This window comes from Meleagris gallopavo, chromosome 1 (genome assembly GCF_000146605.3).
Source record: "Meleagris gallopavo isolate NT-WF06-2002-E0010 breed Aviagen turkey brand Nicholas breeding stock chromosome 1, Turkey_5.1, whole genome shotgun sequence".
Taxonomy (NCBI): Eukaryota; Metazoa; Chordata; class Aves; order Galliformes; family Phasianidae; genus Meleagris; species Meleagris gallopavo.
The window spans coordinates 160,690,931-160,713,424 of NC_015011.2; the positions used below are offsets into that span (position 1 = coordinate 160,690,931).

At 44.0% G+C, this 22,494-nt stretch overlaps 2 protein-coding genes across 9 annotated transcripts in view; both read left to right on the forward strand.

Annotated features, from left to right (window-relative positions):
* The window catches only part of ATP7B (ATPase copper transporting beta), a 34,457-nt gene extending 31,995 nt beyond the window's left edge, over positions 1 to 2,462 (forward strand). For all 8 annotated transcript variants that reach the window (XM_010728775.3, XM_019612126.2, XM_010728774.3 and 5 more), the window contains 2 exons: positions 95 to 197; positions 721 to 2,462. In XM_010728775.3, the coding sequence (XP_010727077.1) occupies positions 95 to 197; positions 721 to 985 (368 nt within the window). In that variant the 3' untranslated portion in view covers positions 986 to 2,462. The remainder of the gene's footprint in view (positions 1 to 94; positions 198 to 720) is intronic.
* A 1,209-nt stretch (positions 2,463 to 3,671) lies between these two features.
* On the forward strand, positions 3,672 to 11,106 carry LOC104917490. Its single transcript, XM_010728777.2, has 4 exons — positions 3,672 to 4,416; positions 4,858 to 4,983; positions 9,207 to 9,339; positions 9,833 to 11,106. The coding sequence occupies exons 1-4, from the start codon at positions 4,218 to 4,220 to the stop codon at positions 10,071 to 10,073; spliced, it is 699 nt and encodes a 232-aa protein (XP_010727079.1). The 5' UTR covers positions 3,672 to 4,217; the 3' UTR covers positions 10,074 to 11,106.
* Positions 11,107 to 22,494: the final 11,388 nt, after the last annotated feature.

A 22,494-nucleotide genomic window follows, 5' to 3' on the forward strand; every position in this document is an offset into this window, starting at 1 on the left:
AAAGTCATGTTGATATGTTCTATAGTATGCAGGGACAAAAACATCCATACTGGGACAGACTGCCCTGGCTGATGTCTTTGTGTTCTTTTGCTAGGTGTGTTCATGCCTGCTGGTCTTGTGCTTCAGCCTTGGATGGGATCAGCTGCCATGGCAGCTTCTTCTGTGTCTGTCGTGCTGTCTTCCCTGCAGCTGAAATGGCAAGTTATCTTATGCTAAGTAAATGAGGAACCATAGGCAGCTGTGCTGCTGGGATGCAAGTGAGACATTAGTTTGGATTTTATATACCTAAAAATACCCGAAGTCCTTTAGCATGGTGGTGTCTAATTCTTGTCTGCAAAAGAGATGGATGTCACTGTTATTCACATGCTTGGGATAAGACTGTTGAGCATTCTTTAGCTAGCAGCTAAAATAGTGACTGGATGCCACATGGGCATTCTGTTGGAGATCTAGTTCAGTAACACTTGTGCTTTTCATAGTACATTTTTGGGTGCAGCTGCAGTGGGCATATTTTTAAGAGCATTGCGAACAAACATATTTTAAAAGATAAGACTTTTTGCAGTCTCTGAAAATATTCCAAACCTTCAGATATTTCTACTGTAGCTGAGGGTCTTCTGTGGTGCAAAGTGTGAACTAATGTAGGAAATCTATTATTGCATCACGATTCTGACCGTGCTTCTCCACACTGACTTCTTGATACAAACTGTCTTTTCTCTTTCTCAGTTATAAGAAGCCAGACACAGAAAGTTATGAAGCTCAAGCTCAAGGCCGCATGAAGCCACTTACTCCTTCCCAAATCAGTGTTCATATTGGAATGGATGATAGGAGGAGGGATTCATCCAGATCGGCTCCTTGGGATCAAATTAGTCAAGTTTCTCTCTCTTCCTTGACTTCAGACAAGCTCCCGAGACAAAATGGGTTTTTTGAGGAGGAAGGGGACAAGTGGTCACTGCTGATGAATGGAGGAGATGAAGAACAGTACATCTGAAGTGTTGTGTTCTCAGTACAGCAGGGAATGTTCCACCTCACCAGTGACAACAGGGACTGAGTCATGTCATCAAGAGTCTCAAGGTTTTAAGTGAAATTATTCCTCTGGCTCATAAAACAATTACAATTCAGTTTTGTGTTGTATGGATTGTGGATTTTTTCAGGTCACCAGTTATTCCTAGTCACTGAAAGAATCTGTGACTCTATTGTGCTCATTTGCACGTAGCAATTAGTGAAATAATGAAACAATAGTAATTTTCAGAGTCTAATAGAGTTTCTGTCTTTTGGACTGTCTGCTGGGCACCAAATTTCATACTTCACACCCTTTCTAAGTCTATTCTTTCAAGAGCACATGAAACAAAAAATATGTTCATAGCCTCCAAAATCTATGCCCATGTGAAAATATCCACTGCATAAGGAGCTCTGTGGTTGGAATGCACAGAATCCTAACTAGCCATGTCACTGTGGGAGCACTTTATACTTAGGATTCACGTGCATCTTCTTGGACCAAAAAAGCTTCAGTGTTTCACTGACTATATCTCTCTGAAAAGTCTCTTTCAAAGACTTTCACTTTCTTTCAACTATCGAACTCTTTTGATGCACGTTTTCACACTGAACTTGTTCTGTGATTCCCACTGCTTTCTTAGACTTTTTCTATTGCTCCATAGGAGCTCTTTTTTCTTCCCTTTCTCCAAACAAGACATCTTCTATGACTTATTACTATGTTTACAGATATCCCTGTTTGGGATAAATTCCTTTAAGTCACTAGGAATTTTCCATTCTTAAGGAAACCCATGAAGGCAGAGCAATTAGTGATCTGAGTTAGTACATAATTTTCCTGTGGATATCTTGCACGATCCCTGACAGTCCTGGATAGTTGGCAGTCGGCAATTTCTTCCCTCTGACCAAGTGAAGAATTTCTGTCAGTGTGAACGAAGCTGGCAGTTACCACGGAGTGACTGAAAGCAGAACTATGTCTACAGTTGGTGTGACTCCAGCATGGCTGGATGAAGTGAGTTCATTACATAAATCAGCTTACAACCAGCTTACCGGTTGCTTAAAGTGCAGCCATGAGGTTAAAAGGGAATGGTTGAAAAGTGGCCTTAAAACGTGGGATTTCTTGTTGCCATAGTTTAAGTAATTCTTCCTGATGACAGAAGGGTATGAAGATCTACAATAGCTTGAATTTTAAGGTAAATGGATATCTGTGTTTTCAATTGGTTTCAAGTTCCTTTTTTACTCTAGTTTAATAAGAAATTAAGGTGCTGAGAAACCCACCTTTCACTTCATTGTCTTTACCAAAGCTGGCAGTAGCTTTATCACTCTCGGAGGGTTGAATTCAACCCTTAACACCATTTAGGGTCGGTACAATAGGAACCAACTGCTGAAGTGCACTGGACCTGGCCCTGTGGTGCTGTACTGCTGAACTGTGGGACTCTGAAGTAAGCAGCCCAGAGTTTTATATTCTGATTTGAGAGGTGAAAGAACAGGAATTACTGCACTAAGCAATATGAGGTAACGTTCACTGACTTAAATACAGAATGGTTTCAAACAGAGATTCAAGTCCCACTCCTCCTAATTTTGTGTTGTTATTTGTATTTACAAGACCCTAAAGCATCAGGCAGGTCTTCCTGTTCTCTCTTCTTAATATTACATTTGAGCTGTCACAAGAAAACATCAACAACATTGTCTAAAATACAATTACTCGTGTTTTAAAACTGTAAAATCTCCTTATACATGCAGAGATGACTTTCACAGCACTCACACTTCTCAGACATGCCATAAATGCCTTTATGTGGCCTTTAGGGGAAGTCTACCGTTTCACTATTTTATGTTTTCTTACCAGCGCTTACAGTAAAAAAAATATGGTGTTTTTTTTTAAACAAACAAAACGTGTGTCTTGGCTTATTTTTTTTTTTCTGTACCCTTCAAGAAATACAACCTACCAAACAACCACATATAAACAGTAATTGATGGACTGTGAGATGTATGTGCAAAATGTCATTGCCAACAAGCAATTCAGTTTGTATGGCATGCTGTGCAAGTCTCTGATCTTAGCATGCTTGGCTCTGACAAAAATAAAACCAAGAAATTCAATCTATTAATCTGTTCTGGTGGGTCACATCCTTGTGTTGTTGGAAGTTGCAAGAACTTTTCTGATAGATTTCAGCAGAGCTAAGACTTGATTCTATTGTTGACTTGATCTCCACTTTTTGAAAGTTTGGACCAGTCAACTGGTGAGATTAGTCTTCTGCTCATGAACACAACAAGTACGAAAGCTTATGTTTAAGATCATAGTGTGCATATTCAAAATTACAGTTTATATGGGATAAGAAAATCACAGAATCACAAAATCACCAAGCTTGTAAAAGACCTGCAAGATCATCCAGTCCAACCATCCACCTATCACCAATAGTTCTCACTAAACCACATCCCTCAACACAGCGTCCAAACATTCCTTGAACACCTCCTGGGTTGGTGACTCCACCACCTCCCTGGGCAGCCCATTCCAGTGCCTGACCACGCTTTCAGAGAAGTAGTATTTCCTAACGTCCAGCCTGAATCTCCCTTGGCACAGCTTGAAGCCATTCCTTTTAGTCCTATCACCAGTTACACAAGAGAAGAGGCCAAACCCCAGCTCACTACAACCTCCTTTCAGGCAGTTACAGAGAGCAATAAGGTCTCCCCTGAGCCTCCTCTTCTTCAGACTGAACAATCCCAGCTCCTTCAGCTGCTCCCTCCTCATAAGGTCTGTGCTCCCAGGCCCCTCACCAGTTTTGTGATCTGGTTCACAAAGCAGGGGAAAAGGACAGTGTTGTACTGTGCATTGAGGCAGGTGAGGTTGAAAGCACGTTGAAGGGTGAAATTAGGATTCCAAGCCATCTTGAGATATTGGACAAAGAAATTAGAAATCAGCTGGGCAGAAAAATGTCAGGTAGGTGATTTGCGTTTTCTTGGTGACCTGTTCTAACAACACTGGTGCTGCACAATGGAACAGATACATGGTGGTGTATAAACATTGTCATCTACATGATGTAAAATAACTGTTCAGCTCTGGCCAGGCATCAGCTGAAGTAGCAGGTCTGGTTCTGTGCTATGCTTGTTAGGAAATGTAAGCAGTTCAGAAAGCAGCAATGAGATTGAAGTGAAATCAAGAAAACATCAGGACGCAAGTAGCTGAGAATGAAATAGATTCAGTAGGTTTCTGAACAGCATACTACAAGTCTTCAAATATGAAGAGAACAATTGAGTCCTTTCATCTTTTCAGTGTCTTATGTCCACGGTGGATAGAAGAAAAATTAAGAAGCTTAGTGATTCAAGGAAGATTTAGATCAGTCACTGAGGAGGAACTAGCAGGAAGAGATTATCAAGGCAGGCTCCTGAGCTGTGTGGCAATTGAGCACGTACCTGTTGGAAATGCTTCAGGCAGAGGTGAGTCCTGTCTTGAAATTCTCTCCAACCCTGTTGACTCTTATTTCTGTGGGCTGTGACAGTGACGTGGGCTGGCATGTTAACTGAGCAGAGGACTGTAAACTGAGCACACTGTGCTGCTCTCAAGAGGGGCCAAAAGGCTGGAGGAAAGATTAGCTTTGAGTTTACTTAATATAATCAAATTAACTGGAAAATATGTTCATATTTAGTAACTGTATTTGCACAATGTCTTAAAATGTAAACTCCTGTGAAACATGCATGAAAGAATATAAAGAAGTTAGGCTGGGTACATATACTCAAGAGAAACAAATGTAAGTCCTGACGCTCGTGATGATGTGTTCTTGTTAAACCTGAGCTGACTCACCAGAGGGATGTATGAAATGGAGCACCGTATTCACATTTCTGCATGACATAATCGTGAGCTTTCCTTCTCTCTGACAGAGAAACCTGCCTGCAGAGCCCTGGTACAGCAGGGTGCTGGCCTGAAACCAATGTTCTGTGGGACCTGGAGCCAGAAACAGGATCACGGTTTCAGGAAGGGCCCTAAAAGAAGGGCTCTTCTTTCAGGTAATCTTTAAGGTTGGAAAAAGCCTCTAAGATCATCTAGTCCAACCATCAAATCAATGTTGGTCTTAGGTATACAAATGTCTCAAGTTCCCCCAGTATGACTCAGGTGCTGCAGATCTGAGGCTAAACATTGATATACTGAATGATATGCATAGAAATGCCCTAGCCATACTGGAGAGGTGACCTTGTTTTCTTTAAATCTCTACCACTCTCTGGGTATTAGTTTATTTGTCCTTGGAAAAGTGTAGTGTCCATGTTCACACATATATATATTATATTATATATATTTGCGAACAAAGAAGACATCTCATGGATAGCATCTGTCTAATGGATAAGATCTATCTAATGGGTCTTATAAGATCTAATATATCTTATCCATTCCTGTATGAGAAAGGCTGAGAGACCTGGGACTGTTTAGCCTGGAGAAGAGAAGGCTGAGAGAGGATCTCATCACTGCTTATAAACATTTAAAGTCAAGGAAGTCAAGTTGATGGGGTGGACTCTTTTAGGTGGTGAGCAGCAATAGAACGAAAAGCAATGGGCAGAAACTAGGATGCAGGAAGTTCCACTCTAACACAAGGAAGAACTTCTTTACTGTCTGAGTGATGGAGCACTGGAACTGCCCAGTTCAGGCTGCCCAAAGAGGTCATGGAGTCTCCTTCTCTGGAGATACTCAAGATCCATCTGGACACCTACCTGTGCAACCTGCTGTAGGGAACCTACTTTAGCAGGGGTTGCCTTGATGATCTCTAGAAGTCCCTTCCAACCCCTATGATTTTGTGGTAAGTTTGGTTTCCATGTGATTTTTAGTACAATAGATCTGGAGCATTGTTTATGCAAAGTTTTTCAACCATTTTCTTTCTCATGCTGTAGTTTTGCCAGAAAATTTTTGGTGCTCTATGGTGACAGAAAACAAATGATTGCATTTGATGATCAGAGTGCTGGAGTATCTCCCCTATGAAGACAGTCTTAAGGAGCTGAGTTCGTTCAGTCTGGAGAAGAAAATGCTGTGGGGAGACCTCATTGCAGCTTTCTAACATTTATAAGCAGGAGGGAAATCAGGAGGAATTTACAGTCCTAGGACAAGGGGGAATGGTTTTAAACTAAAGGAGAGAAGATTTAGACTAGATGTCAGAGGAAGTTTTTCACAGAGAGGGCGGTGAGGCCCTGGCAAAAGTTGCCCAGAGAAACTGTGGATGCCCATCTCTGGAGGTGTTCAAGGCCAGGTTGGATGGGGCCCTGGGCAACCTGATCTAGTGCCTCATCTAGTGGTTGACAAACCTGCCCACGGCAAGGGGTTGGAGCTAGATGATCTTTGAGGGCCTTTCCAAACCAAGCCATTCTATGATTCTATGATTCGTTTAATTTCCTCCTCCCTTCCCATTTTCCGAGCAAACAAACAGCTTGCTTTCTCTGCAGGCTGATTAAAACTGGTTTTTGACTAAACAGCCTTACAGGGATTGTATCTTCTCTGAATGGACTTGTGTGTGAAGAACACAAATGAGTCACTGGTGAAATAATCCAATGGGGCGGAGGATGATAAATCAGCTAACACTGAAATGTCATGTTTCATTTCCTCTGCTAAGATACCAGCAGTGAGTTGTGCTGGTTTTCAGTGGGAAATGATTTGAGAGCCACAACAAGTGAAGAAGTGGTGAAGGGCAGAGCATCCTGCCCAGAGCTTTGCTGCCCAGAGAAGCTGTGGATGCCCCATCCCTTGAGGCACTCAAGGCCAGGTTGGATGGGGTCCTGGGTGGCACTGCCCATGACAGGGGATTGAAACTGGATGATCTTTGAGGTCCCTTCTGACCCAAGCCATTCTATGACTCTGTTTGGATTCTTGCTGTCCTGCTTGCATGAGAGTCCTGGATAGGCACAAACATAGGAGGAGAGAGATGGATTCTTCACTTGTTTCTTGTTAAAATCAGTGAGCCTTTGCAGACCCATCCACAGTCTCTCTTTGCAACACTCTGATTTTTGTCAGCTTTTTATGCATAAAAGGGTGATTTCTAATGATTCCCCAGGTGCTACACAGGAAGGGAAAGGGATTTCCCATGAGGATATGTTTGTTGCTTTCACCACTTGGGCATTCAGCTCCCCTGGGACGTATGTAATAGTTAGTGCTGTTTTTTAGCTGTTCATTATTGGTTACTGTTGGTGAGTGCTGCAGCCAGGAGCCAGGTGGCTGCTAGGGCTGGTGGACCACGAGATGTCACTGCAGGCTCAGCTCCAGCCACAGAATCCCCTTTATTTGCAAAGCATCTGAAAATCTAACACAGTCAATGCTCATTAGCACCAAGGGGGGAAAAGTGAAAAAGGGGCAGTTTAAGCCAGAGGATAGAGTGTGCCTAAAATTTGGGTTTGACTTGACATTATCAAGCTGGGGAACAGAAGATTTTAGGCCACTGATGATTTGTTTGGAGCTTTGAATTGCTATCTTGTTTGTATTATCTGACAGCTAAGTGATTCCTGAGCTGCTCACCTGCTGTCTGCCAAGATTAATGTTAGCTTTCTTTTCTGTTTTCCTTTGACAAGCTGAGATCTCACAAGATAAGCAGGAAAGCTGAGCATCGTGCACCTGAGCTGTGTGCTCAGCACCAACCCATACCTTCAGATGGGATTTAGACTCCCCACGTACCAGGGGTGCATGGGATGTGCCAGCACTGCCACATGTGCATGGTGCCAGCCACAGCGTGCCTCCAGCACTATCCCTGCGTGGGCAACAGCTGTTTTTCTGGACCCCTACAAGCCCACAGGCTGCAAAATTATCTGGTTGCTGTGAAAAGGCAGCAAACCCTTTGGCTTTCTTACAGGACCCGGCAGCAGACCATCATGCAGCAGGCCCAGCAAGGGGATGGACGTGTGGCACCTGGGGCTGCGTGCAGCTCTTGTCACAGCGGTGCTGCTGTTCCCCGTGAGGGTTAATGTTATTTTCAGACAGCTCTGCATTGCAGCTGAAAATCGGAGAGGCTGGGAGCAACCTGCTGAACAGGAAACGGCTCATTAAATACATACTGTCACTGATTCATAAGAGAGTGTGAAGACAATATAATTACTGTAATTATGGCAGATACTTGCTGCAGAGTTGCCATTTGTGTCGGGAATTTTATCCTCTCTGTATGGCAGGAGGATTAAAAGAAGCAACCTATAGAGCTGCCAATATGTTTGTGCCACAAAGGACTCACTCAGAAGCTGTTGTCTGATTGTTCTGCTTACAGAAAGTGGAGCTCCATGAGCTGTCAGCATCCCAGGGGCAGAGCAGAAGCAGGGAAGGCTGCTGGGCAGCATGCTGCTTTCTTCCTGCTGGAAACGAGGTAGATTATAGCTGTGAAGTTGACCCAGCCATGCAGGCCAAGGAGGCATTGAGAAGGTCCACTGCAGCAGCATTTGTGCTGGAGGGGAACCACAGCTGTGAGGGATAGGGGAAAGGTGCCCACTTCATAAATAGACATGAACAAACAAAACAGGTCACCGGCAGACAAGCAAGTGATCTCTAATCCAGGCAAGCATGATTGCTTCTCCAATTTCTTCCCTCTCTCTGTACTCACCAGCTCTTCCAGTGCTTTCAGCATCATTCTTGAATGAGTAAGTCAGAACAAAGACACACGGGAAAACCCAGCAATAAGAAACATGAAGAGTTATGGAAAGAACAGATTAAAAGTTCTATCCTAGTGTGTGCATGACACACTGTGCTTACCCGTCTGCACTAATGGCAGTGCTTCCTCTGAATGCTTTTCTTCAGTTTGCTTATTAATTAAAACACGGCTTATAGAAATGGCAGTCGGTGTAATGAGAAGAAGGACAGCCCCTGTTATTAATGCTGAACTCATTCAATCTCTTACGCACATTTGATGCTGTGAATTGCCACAATGTTTTGGCAATGCATGCACCAGCTTCAGGGGGGAAAAAAAGCGCTTTTAACACCTGAGAACCAGCAAAGCAGAGACAGGAATGGCACACCACAGTGACTGCTGTGTTCTTATTACCTGGTTCATGGCTCAGATCACACTGGGGCATGGAGCACGTGATCCCGGAGCTGTTCCAACTCATGGCACCATGGCTTGCACCCCAAGAAAGCACTAAAGCAGTAACTGGGTGCAAGCACATGTGCTCCAAGGGCTGCCCCAGCTGCAGCAGCTGCTATCACATTTTGTTTCAAGAGAACATTAGTCTATTTTTTGTCTTTTCTTGGTTTTTATTGATCCCAGTGTTCTCATTTACAGAATTCAGTGCTTCAGTGACCATGGTTTCTCTTCTGCTAAGGCTCTCCTGTTGTCTTAGAAAATTATCATCCCATTTACTTAATAAGCCTGACTTCAAGCTTCAGGCATTAGCCTGCCAAGATGATGCAAACAGGTGAGTGAAATTGGCCAATTCTCTGCCATCCTCCCCTGCAGGCTTAGTTGGGGAGGTTTGTGTGTGGCAATGCAAAAGGAGGCACACAGCTCAAGCACTGGGTCAAGAGGAATGAGCCTAAGTCACCAGTGTCTCACATCTCCTCTCTTGCTTTACTGACGGAGAGTAACCTGCAGGTAAACTTCAGAAGTCACGTGCAGTAAATTTCATACATTCTTATCATGCCCAAACCTATGCACGTTCACAAGGCATCTTTCCACAAATATCAGACCTGTAAATCCCAGATGCAAGGGTAAGTGGGGAAGCAGAGTAGGAGCATAGGAATGAGCCTTAAACTGCCTAGTTTGAGTAATTGTAATGATTTCATTCTGGCTAATAGCAGTGAGGAGTCAAGGGGAGTGAAGACAGCTCCTTGTTTCTCAGTGACCTAGTAGTGACTGTCAGCCTACTTTTTATCAGGAGTGATTACATTTTCCTTTTCTGATCTTTGCAGCTCTCATCTATTTGCTCTCAGCAAGCTTGCCTGCCTTGCCCTCTTCTGTGCTGTGAAACCCAGAAATTCCACACAAATTGTATTTTTTAAGAAGGTGTTTCTAATAGAGATGATTTGGAAGGGAATGTCGAGCCTTCTTGAAATATGGAGGAGACATTGGCAAGACTACTATGTTTTCTGTTTGCCTGTGAATGGGAAAATGCTATTCATGTCAAACAGAGGATGCATAAAGTCATGGTGATCATAAAGACGTGGTGGGCATATTTATGCACTGCAAAACTCAGGAACATGGTCTGCCAGGTAGTGCATCCCCACGTGCTGGAGGAGCCATGCCCTATGGTTGTTCATCATCAATAGGACTGAAAGCCTCTTGGAAAAAAAGAAAGAGTCAATGATCTCTACAGTGTCACGTCAAACTTCCAGACTGCTGATCATCACAGTGTCAGTCTTTCATTTTGGAAGTTTCTCTTCTTCCTAGTGCTAGTGCAGGGCTCTAGTGACAGCATTCAGAGAAGGAATGGTGAGCTCCAGTGTGAAAAGTGACTGCAAGGGGCTGTGGAAAGATATATCCACCTGGTTTTATTGAACAAAAAAAACCAAAACAATACTGCTCTCAAAGTGCTGGTGAAGTCCTTTTGTTGCTTTGTGCGTGGTCCAGCTCCCGCTTCCCTCTGACTTTGTTAGTGTTTGACCGAATCCCAATTCCTTTTGAAGATAATTAATTGCAGAACAGCTTATCCTTATTAGTGGTACTCAGCACCAACTGAATTTACCACAAAAGCAATTACCAGGGAGTTGGTGATGTGTTTCCTACTGAAAACACATGGGTTGACTGCAGAAGGAGCTGGGAACTGGTGTTTCCCATGGCTTTGGACAGCTGGGAAACATGTTTCAGCCACAAAAACACTCATGGACCTCCAGTTTTCGCATCCACATCCAATGTCCTGTCCCACCATCACTGGCCCTGTGCTGAGGATCACGTAGCACCATGATGAGATCACATGTTTACCAAAGCCACTCTTGTCACCGTATGGGAACACGTTTCTCCCTGCCACTAGAAGCTGAGAATTGGAAGAGGTCATGAACATCAACAAACATTGACCAGATTTTCTTCAAGTCATTTTGTTGCTAAGGGAGTTTGTCACTGCCATAATAAGCACTGCAGGACTTCAGAACGCACTGGCATGAACTGTAGAATCATATACTGGTTAGGGTTGGAAGGGACCTTTAAGATCATCTAGTTCTAATCCCCTGCTGTAGGCAGGAACACCTCCCTTTAGACCACGTTGCTCAAAGCCCCATCCAGCCTGGCCTTGAATGCTTCCAAGGCAGGGGCAGCCACAACCTCACTGGGCAATCTGTTCCAGTGTCTCACCACCCTCACAGTAAAGAATTTCTTCCTAATATCTAGTCTAAATCGACCCTCTTCTGCTTTAAAGCCATTTCCCCTCATGCTTTTGAAAGAGAAGCATTTTTATGGTAAGCACACACTTTACTTTAGGAAGTGTTTATGCAGCTATGCCCTTTCTGAATGATCAGCTCCCCTAGTCTTTGGGAGGAATATCGTCTCCAAATGGCATGGCCAGACATAGAAGATGAATGTCTGGGGGCCTTGCCCACCTGTGATCTTCTCTCCCTCTATCTGGTGTATCTCACACCCTTATGCCCCTGTCCCACCTCAGCTCCTTTCCTTGTCCCAGCCACTCCCAGCCATCACTGCGTACCACCCTCCCCTCCGCTGCTGAAAAAGAGACATAAATCCAGAAACATCACTGGTACCTCATGTGCAAACACTTTAAGCTGACACAGACCTGTTTCAGCAAGAGTAATTACCTGACTCTGCCTTCTGCATTGCTAAATAACAGCAAAGGGATTAAAGACGCATGCTAATGTCTGCTATGACTCTCAGATGAGAAGAAATAGCAGCATATCCTGGACCTGATTCAACAGGGACAACATATTATTGTTGACAATAGTCCAAGCCCTTTCCAAAAGTCACAGAGCATGTTTTCCTCATATCAATAAAGCTTCCCTGACCAAAAGGGGTGGGACCATGCTGTGAGCAGCCCGTTCAGGGACCTGAAACCTTCCTGTAATAATTATTGGCCTTTCAGTATTAAAAGGTAATTTATAAACATGAGGGAAAACAACTTCTGACACAGGTAGATAGTGATAGGACAAGGGAGAATGGTTTTAAACCAAAGGAGGAAAGATTTAGATTAGATATCAGGGGGATGTTCTTCTCAGAGGGAGTGGTGAGGTGCTGGAACAGGCTGCCCAGAGAGGTTGTGGATGCTCTGTCCCTGAAGGTGTTTAAGGCCAGGTTAGATGGGGCCCTGAGCAGCCTGGTCTAGTACTTGGTCTAGCAGCTGGCAGTCCTGCCTGTGATAGGGATGATGGAACTTGATAAACTTTGAGGTCATTCCAACCTAAGCCATTCTATGGTTCTATGAGTCTATGAGATTTTGACCCTTCTGGGAAAAAAAATAATAACCACATGAAGAATTATCAAGACACTTCAAAATGACAGCAGACACCTACAGCCGACTAAAAATATGCACCAATGGCATTATGCACTGCACCAGTTGTTGCTGCACTTGAGGTTGTGAACTGACAACTTCCTCCCAAAATGAGGAGTCCAAACCCAGTGAACAAAATAGAAATTATTTTAGCAACTAACACTGCATGCATTTATCACTGTTGTCTGCTATCTGGCAGAAAACAGGCACATTTTGAGTGTCCAGAGCTGCAATCTGTTGGGATGGTCCTGACCACGGCCTCTCTTTCCAACCAGTTCTCCTGCCTGGTTTATTTTAATTTTTACTGTATTTCTCAAAGCGTTAGGTTATACATGTTATGATAACCATGAGACGAGAGACAAAGCACAGCAGAGAGTGCAGGAGGGTGATACTGGGTACTCCTGCTGCTTGCTGGGCCTGTGAGGGCAGCAGTAACCTGGCCTGCCTCTGCAGCTGGGCTGTGCGAAGTGACTTTGCAGAGAGATTGGCCCTGCTGCTGCCAATACTACCCAGGAGACGGGTAGAATGTCCTTCAGGTGTTCTATGGGCATAGATAGGTGCAGGGACAAGAGACCAAGCACCAGCAGTTGCTCCCTCCAGCCTTGAGCCCACACAGCTGAAGAAGCACACAAAAGCCCACGGTGCTCTCCAAAGCAGTGTCGAAAATTTGATCTAATCTCATCAAAAAGCAATCTCTAGAATCAGTTCCTAGAAGAAGATACGTTGCAATTAACAGTCTAAACATCTAAGGAAATTGAATGTATTTGCCTATGATGCACTGTAAATTCCCATTTGATAACTGTGGGCTAACAGTATGGGCAAAAGTAGAAGTAATGGAGCTGTAAGATGCGTGGTATAGATCAGTGATACGGATTAGGATGCCCCGTTGTCATCGTGCTCTTTGAATGATGCTATCTGCCCCATTTGCAGGCTAATATCACAGAAGTGGAGATCTGGAAGGGATTATAATTTCCCGGATTTGCCACAGAATCCTCTTTCATCTTTAATCTCTCTCAATCCATCAATTCCTTCTTCCCATCCTGCTCCTTCCAGGCCCACACATGTCTGGCTGGGAGGAGTGCTTTGGGCTGCATCCAATTGGGTCTGTCTCCACCCATCCCTGACTGCATCAACTCCTAGGGAGTTGTCACTCCTCAGCTGAGCCGTGTCAGGTCGTGCAGTGTGTCTTCATCCCTTAATTATTTTACAGCATTAATCACTTGCCCTCAAGCTGCTCTTTGGTCTGCCTTTTTAAAGCAAACATAGCTATATGTTGTACGGATGCAAACCTGAGTGTCTCTGAGGCGAAAATGCTCTGTGTCTTGCTGTGATGCAAGTCTAGTGCAGATCACTTGAAAAATGAAGTGTAAATGACAGGTACGGATCAGCCAGGAGGTGCATAGCTTTCTCTGTGGGGTGACTGTGTGTTTGGGCTACGGCTTGAAACTGCTATGGAACCTGTAAGGAAAGCAGCTTCTTCATGAGTCAGCATAGACATAGTGTGCTCAGAGAGAGGTGCTTGCTGTGATCCCAGCAAGGCTTGACTTTTGGTCTCACTTGCTTAGCCTACAATAAAGCAGTCAGGGTGCAAGTCTGCAGGTCCGTCTTTTAAGGAAACAGGAGGAAAAGACGCATACATGAAATGGAAATCTACTAGCAGGATAAGCAGCTAAATAGCAGCTTTTCAACCCAACTTCTATTTCAGTGTTCTCAGTTTATGTGAGAAGAGCCCTGGAAATGCAGTATTCACATGAACAACAGTAATAGTAATTTTACTGGAAAATCTCCTAGGCAAAAATGGTCAGAATGGTGCACTGTGGGATAGGAAAATTGTGATGCTGTAACTCAGATTTGGAGGATGGAGAGCTATGTGTTCACATGGACCAAGGAAACGCTATCCTCAATTAATTTTTGGCAAGCTGTTTTGGGGCCTGCTGAGGAACGAGGTGCTAATGAATGTGAGGACACAAGAGGCTGTCATGGTCCCACGCTGAGGTCACCCACTCCCCCAGCATCACCGCTGTGCTGTGGTCCATCACTGTGTGCATGGCTCCTGCTGGCAGCAGCTGAAACAACATTTCAGAGGCAGTTCAGCAAGGTGTTCCCCACAGGTCGATATTGGTCCCATTCTGTTTAGCATCTTTATTGAAGACCTGGATGAGGTGCACCCTGAGTAAGTTTGCAGATGACACCAAGTTGGCAGGTAGTAAGGCCCTACAGAGGGATCTGAACAGGCTGTATCACTGGGCTGAGGCCAGTGGGATGAAGTTCAACAAGAACACGTGCTGGGTCCTGCACTTTGGCCATAACAACCCCAGGCAACACTACAGGCTTGGGGCAGAGTGGCTAGAAGAGTGTAGAAGAAACAGAACTAGGGGTGTCGGTTGACACTCGGCTGAACATGAGCCAGCAGTGTGCCCAGGTGGCCAAGAAGGCCAATGGAATCCTGGCTTGTATCAGAAACAGCGCAGCCATCAGGAGCAAGGGGGTGATCATCTGCCCGTACTCTGCTCTGATGGGGCCACACCTTGAGCACTGTATTCGGTTTGGGGACTCTCACTATAAGAAAAACGCTGAGGTCCTGAAGTGTGTCCAGATTTGGGTGATGAAGCTGTGAAGAGTCTGAAATGCAAGTTTTATAGGGAGCGGTTGAGGGAACCAGGGTTCTTTAGTCTGGAGAAAAGGAGGTTCAGGGGAAACCTTTTCTCTCTTTACAGCAACTGGAAAGGAGGCTGTAGTCAGATGGAGGTTAGTCTCTGTTCTCAAATAACAGTGACAGGATCAGAGAGAATGGCCTCATGTTGCTCCAGGGGACATTCAGGTTGGACATTAGGAAGAATTTCATCTCAGGAGTGGTGAGGCACTGGAATAGGCTGCCTGGGGAGGTGGTGGAGTACCCAGAGGTGTTTAAGGAAAGGGTAGATGTAGTACTTGGGGATATAGTTTCGTGAGCAATATTGGTGGTAGGTGGATGGTTGGACTACATGATCTTTAGAGGTCTTTTCCAACCCCAATGATTATATGATATGAAAGGGCAGGGACAAAAAAAAAAAAAGACGCAACTAAGAAAAGTTTGCAACCAAGGAAAGCTGGTTGTTTTCTTGGTTGTTTTGTGTCATTTTTAACAGAGTGAAAGCTGAAGATCCAAGATCCAAGCTGAAAGTCCAGGGCTGCCACCATGGTTCCTAAAGATTTCAAATGTCCAGCTATAGAAGAATAAGAGCTTTAACTTTAAATATTGATTCAGATGAGACTTTGGAATATTTCAGGTACTCTGAGGGACTACATAGACTGAGAATAGTGCTTGATTAGGAACAGTATTTTCCTAGAAAGTTCCCAAATTTCCAGAATCTGATCCTCATTCTCCTGATTCAATCAAAAAATAATAATGAAATATTTAAAAGAGAAAAGAGAGGAAGGGGAGAAACAAAGAGATTCTCAGCTTTACAGAGCTCTCTAAAAAAAACGTAGTTTCTTAGTGTTTCCTCTCCTTCAATTCAGAGTCGACAAATTATAAAGGACAAAAGCACAGGGTTTTTTTTGGTATTATTATCTGATATTGTTAGCTTCATTATCGTAATTGCTCCTTTAGTCTCTGTGGCACCTCACCAGTTCAGTCATGCTCCCTGCCAGAGTGGCAGGGCTGGAGATTGTGACTGGATGCTCTCCATTCCTCCAATTTCACATGACTCCTGCATTCCTCTGCGTAACGACTGACACAACGAGTGGGAAATTAGGGACATGCGCACACACATGTAGGTATATATACATACATATACTGATCACATTTAATTTTGTTCTGTCAGTCTTACCTTTCCAGGTATGACACCTGTCAGTTGACTCAATTGACTCCTCACTATTTCTTCGTGTTCTACATCTCCCACCAGTTAACTCCACAGATGCATCAGGAATGCTTCCTGATGACTGCACTGTAACACATGTGCAGGTGAGCTCAGGAGCTATTTGTTTCTCCTGTTCAAGTATTTGTGCTGATTTGGCACTGATGACTCAATCTCTTTGTTGCCATCCATCAGTAAGATACATCGGGCTATGCAGTGTTCTTTGTTTTTAGAGGTATGAAGTTGCAGTCCATCTCTTCCACACCATTGCTGTGGCCCTGAATGCAAAATAGCCCACTGTGAACTCCTGGAGTTTTGAATGAAAAACTTTTCAGTATCAATCAGAAATATGAGGTTTAGATTTATCAGCTCCTCGTTGGCTTGTGACTAAAGGCCACAGTGTGGAGAAAGTGGGGCCCTTCTATTCTATTTTCCACAGTTCCATATTTTCTTCCAATTTACAAACCATTTCCAAAGCTGGAGAGCAAGAAGTGCAGTGCCTACATCCTGCATCACCCACACCAGACCTTCCCACAGCACCAAAGGGAGAGCAAGAATTGCACTGCCAACCCGTAATGTGCATTTGGGTTCACCATGTTTTCCCTGTATTTGAGTTTCACTCATCTGAAATTAAGCTAATTATACATCATTGTTAATTTTTTCCTGTAACACCTCTTTATTTGACCAGCACTCATAAGAAGTTTGATTATGATCTAAGGCTATATCAACTTTCACCCCAAGTCTGCTGTCCAGTCAGAGAAGAGGCAGAAGGAGATGGGCCAGGTTAGTCTAGGGTGAGTTGGATAGAGAAGATAGTAAGAGGCTCCATCAGTGTCCCCCAGCTAAGTGACACTGAAGTGCTACATGGAGAAAGTACTTTTTGGGGAGCTATCAGCAGTCTAAAACTGTACTGCTACATCTGGGTTAATTCTGGTCTCTTCTGTGCCATAGTGTGAAAGGTCTGAAGTATCTCAACCACTGTTTTATGCTGACAGCACCCTTACCAGAGAAATGCTGTTTTGCTCTCCTGTAAAGGAAGAAGGGAATAGGAGCTCTCATAAGAGCATTTCATGTGCTTCAAGTTCTTTGTAAGAGAAAACATAGCTAATTTTAGTTTAAATGGATGTTAATTTGACATGTGGATTTGAATAACTGAGATAAATTCTTGGCTTTTTGACATTAAAATATATTAAATGACAACTGCTTTTTGCATACCGAAAGGTTCTTTCTCTCTCTAGCACCTAATGTTAAAGCTGTAAGGTGTAAGTCTCCTGAATTTGCAAGAAGCTGCACAGAATGATCTAATGGGTCATCTTCATCTCTGGCTTACATGTAATAAAAGAATAATAAAAACAAAGGTTGCAAAGCATTCTTTCCATGCCTGAATCAGCTGGCTTTTTTATGGGCCAGGTATTCACTGAGCAATAAATATTCATGGGTTTTTCAGCAAAGACATGCTGCATAATTAGTCTTGAGCAGAATTAAACAAGACAACCAACCTCATTCTACAGCAGATCACAAAGGACTGAAGCTGAGTGATGGGCCTGAGTGACAGCCCAAGTATGTCTGACAGTTGCAGCAGTCATCCAATTCTTCAGCAGCAATTGTAAGGGTTTATTGAGGCTTTTTAGATGAAAAATCCCACACTCAAGGGGAATGAGTTACTAATGCTACCTTATCAGAGAAAGATCAGTGCCTGGTTTGAATGAGATGAGAACTTTTCACTGTTGCTTTGCCCCATACCCCCATTCTCCTGGATGTGCAGAGGATCACATGTGGATTTGCCTCTAGATCAGCCTCTGCAGCTCCACCTATAAAAATGTAAAGCATGTGAGCTTAGCTCCTGCTTGAAAAAAAAAACATATCAGAAAAGCAAGACAAAAAAGCAGCAATCTGTGACCGACAGCTGCTTCTTTCAGCAGAAGGCACTGGGGCCAGGCTCACGTCACATAAATGTTGCTAGACACTCAGCACGTGATGCACTGCGGCTAGAGAGGGTAACAGGCTCTGCATCTGTGGGAATGCTCTGGCAGTTGCTGGTCAGCAGGGGATAATAACCCAAATCCCTGTGTGTGTCTTCTCCTGATCCTACGCACATACACAAATATTCATAGAATCATAGAATGGTCTGGGTTGAAAAGGACCACAATGATCATCCAGTTTCAACCCCCTGCTATGCGCAGTCACCAACCAGCAGACCAGGCTGCCCAGTGCCTGGCCTGGTCTTGAATGCCTCCAGGGATTCTATGATTCTGTGATTCTTATTTGGCTTCTCAGAGCAGGGGAAAGTAGAAAGGCAGCCATCTTCTTCTTCATCCTCCTGGAGCTCCTAACCCACCAGTTTATCCCACTTTGTATGAGAATAATCCCAGCAAGAATTGGTGTGACACTCTGAGCCAGGCTGTCTCATCTAGGGGTGCTTAGTGGTACTGCACCACATGCTTAGGAGAATGGAAAAATTAAGTGAGCAAATGTATCAAAAGTCGATTATCAGGAACATACTGAGTTTCAGAGCAGCTTCTGAAGCACCACACATTCCTCCCTCATCGAAGGAGTTCCTGACTCCAGCTCTGCTGTTCCTGTGCTTTCTGTGGCACTGGAGGGTTGGCAGAACTGCCAGTAAATAGGACCTACTGCATTTCTTCTCCCTAGGGTTGCAGTTAGCAATGACAGGTCATGACAGTTTGGTTCTAGTTATCCCTGTAAGACCCAGCAAGGTACTCCCAGCCCATTAAAAACTGCAAATAAAACATCCCTTACTTAAAATGAAGTTTCTACTTAGCTAATTTTGTCATGGATATTATAGTGGACTGTGATATTAGTGATGTTTTAGACCAGGTCCTCTCTAGCCTAGATAAACTATGCACATATTCACCATCCTATTGCATGCACTATAGCCCTGCCCAAACTAGCTCTTGCATTTCTGATGCTGGAGGAAGACTTCCAGGTTTTCATTATGTCTGACTTTATTCTTAGCAACATGAGGATGAGGCAGCTTTCAGATTATACAGTGGATATCTTCCCCAAGCCAGCCAGAGGGAAAAGAGGATATAGGTGCTTATAAGCACTGGTTATAAGCACTGGCTGTTGTTGAAGTGCCAAAGCTAAAGTGCTGCTGTAGTGTGCTCAGAGATGGCAGTTCACACTCCAAGGTGATGCCAAAAATCTCTCTGCAGAAATAAGATCTTCTAGGGCTAACACTGAGGGAGACCACTGATGGTCATGCCATGTTCTCAAGGCTTGGGCTTCAGCCTGGAAATGGCTTGCTCTGCACAGCATTCTGGACTGATTTCTTTGCAAAAGCAGAACAGGCTCTCTCTTGAAAGTACTGCCCAACCCAGAGCACAGAACTAATGCAGGGAGAAACAAGGGGTGGTTTCTTCTCTCTCAACCTTTTTGGGTTCAGCTGAGTAACTCCTCAGAATAACAAGTTTGGCCCTGGCACAGAGGAAGCAATCCAGCTGCCTACACACAGGCATCCAGTGCTGTTTTAGACACCAAGGAATTACAGCCTATTCAGAGAATCACAGAATCACAGAATGGCCAGGGTTGGAAGGAATCTCAAGGATCATGAATCTCCAACTCCCTGCCACATACAGGGCCACCTGCCTCCCCATTTCATACTAGACCAGGCTGCCCAGGGCCCCATCCAACCTGGCCTTGAACACCTCCAGGGATGGGGCACCCACAACCTCTCCGGGCAGCCTGTGCCAGCACCTCACCACTCTCATAGTAAAGAACTTTCCGCTGACATCCAACCTAAATCTTCCCTCCCTCAACTTTAAGCCATTTCCCCTTGTCCTGCCATTATCTACCCTTTCAAAGAGTTGAATTCTAGAGGTTGTCTGGCAGAAAACAACATATTCCTCAGGAGCTGCAGATGGAAGCTAGGTAGATACCCCAAAGTGTAGCAGGGCACAAGGCATGTCCCACTTTAAGTCTGCCTCTGATTTCTGCACCTAAGACTTTGTTCACATCCTGCCATAAGAGGTTACCAGATCAAATTAGGAAAATGTTTTGATTTTATGATGGTTCTCTCTGTAGAATGTGCATGAGATGGTACTTGGAGTACTTTTCCTCACGTGATGTGGTAAAACTGTTCTTTTATTGTGCTCCTGAGGCAGCCTTATAAAGATGTAGGGTAATTATATCAGAGTACATTTTTCAATTAGAACATTATTATCTCACAGAAAATGACTAAATTGTACCATCTTTTTCCACAAGTCTGCAAACACTCTTTCAATTTTTATCAAAACAATACTCATTGGGTTTCTGCAGGTATCTCTAAGAGTGCAGAACTAAACAGCTGACAAGTCAGAATCATAGAATCATAGAACCACTAAGGTTGGAAAAGACCTCCAAGATCATCCAGTCCAACTGTCCACCTACCACCAATACTGACCCACTAAACTGTGTCCCTCAGTACAACATCTAAACATTTCTTGACTGACCCCAGTGACGGTGACTCAACCACCTCCCTGGGCAGCCCATTCCAGCGACTAACCCCTCTTTCGGAGAAGAAATTTGTCCTAATGTCCAACCTGAATCTCCCTGGGTGCAACTTGAGGCCATTCCCTCTAGTCCTATCACTAATAACACAGGAGAAGAGGCCAACCCCCACCTTGCCACAACCTCCCTTCATGCAGTTGTAGAGAGCTATAAGGTCTCCCCTGAGCCTCCTCCAGAATGAACAATCTCAGTTCCCTCAGTCATTCCTGATAAGACTTGTGCTTCAGACCTTTCACAGCTTTTTTGCTCTTCTCTGATCAAACTCCAGGTCCTCAATGTCTTTCTTATAGAGAAGGGCTCAAAACTGAGTACAGTACTCAAGGTGCAGCCTCACTGGGGCTGAATACAGAGGGAAGTCTGAACCTAGTTTAGACCCATTCTCTTACTAGAGTGAAATTTTAGGGATAGATGCAAAATGTATACCTATTTACTTGGTATGACTCCTGTTCTCATTCTTACCATCTCCTATTATCAAAAATACAAAGACCCAAAGATTCTAGCAATTGTGGCCATGCTACTGGAAAACTTCGCATTTGTAGAACACCTTAACATGGCCATGCAATACTGACAGAAGTGCAGACCTTGATGCACGGGGGCATCTGACACACACACTGGTGACAGTGGAAGGGATCTTGAGTGAGTGAGGGATTGCTTGGCACCTCAAGAATGTGGTCCTTCATCCATCATTACAATTGCACCTGTCACTTTCTGATCAATGTTAATAGCTGTCTGGTCAGGTTTTCTCACCTGTCGTAGAATCATAGAATTTCTCAACCTTTCCTCATAGGAGAGGTGCTCCAGTCCTCTGATCATCTTAGTGGCCCTCCTCTGGACCTGATCCAAGAGCTCCACGTCCTTCCTGTAGTGGGGGCCCCAGGCCTGGACGCAGTACTGCAGATGGGGCCTCACAAGAGCCAAGTAGAGGGGACAATCACCTCCATCTCCCTGCTGGCCACCCCTTTTTTAATGCAGCCTAGAACACAGTTGGCTTGCTGGGCTGCAAGCGCATGCTGGTGGCTCATAGCACACTCTGTTGGCTCTTCAAGGTGCTTTAAGTTCTGTCCATGTGGAATTAAGTCGTTCAAAGGTGTGTTTCCTGGAAACATTACCATCCATGCACATAAGGACCAATTGTTGTTACTGCAAGTGTTCAGGTATATTTGGACTTTGGAAGCAGATATTTTTAGAGAGAAAATGAGAGAACTGGAGTTAGAGAATCACAAAATACCTTAATTGACCTTAATGAGAGCCCAGGAGATGACTTTTGTTTGGTGGGGGCAACTTTGTGCACATTCTAGTGGTGTATCAAAGCCCAGTTTTGGTTACAAACCCTTTTGTAAACCACATCTTCAGCAAAAAAAAAAAAAAAAGCCCTCAGTGTGTTTGTCTCAGAGAAACTCCATCACACCATCATCATACAAAAACAATAATAGGATGGAGAGATGTCTTTTCATTTTAACCTTCTTACCGCCCTGAACAACCTCATGTACAGTCAAATACCTCCAGAAATACTGAGATCTTAGCAAACCTATTCCAAACACCTCAATGCAAGCCAAAAAATAAAAAACATAAAAACACTGAACAAAAATCAACCAAAGACCTTCACTCCAGGCTTTCAGTTAATCTAGTGAAATTAAACTCAGCAGTTCTACACGGCCTAAAATTTCAGACCAGATGAAGACCACGTGTGGTCTTCTCATCTGATCATTAATAAAAGACATTTCCTATTGGCACAAAGAAGCTGTTCCAGAGTCTTGCTGCTCTGATGGTTACAAATCAGCTTCTATTTCATGGC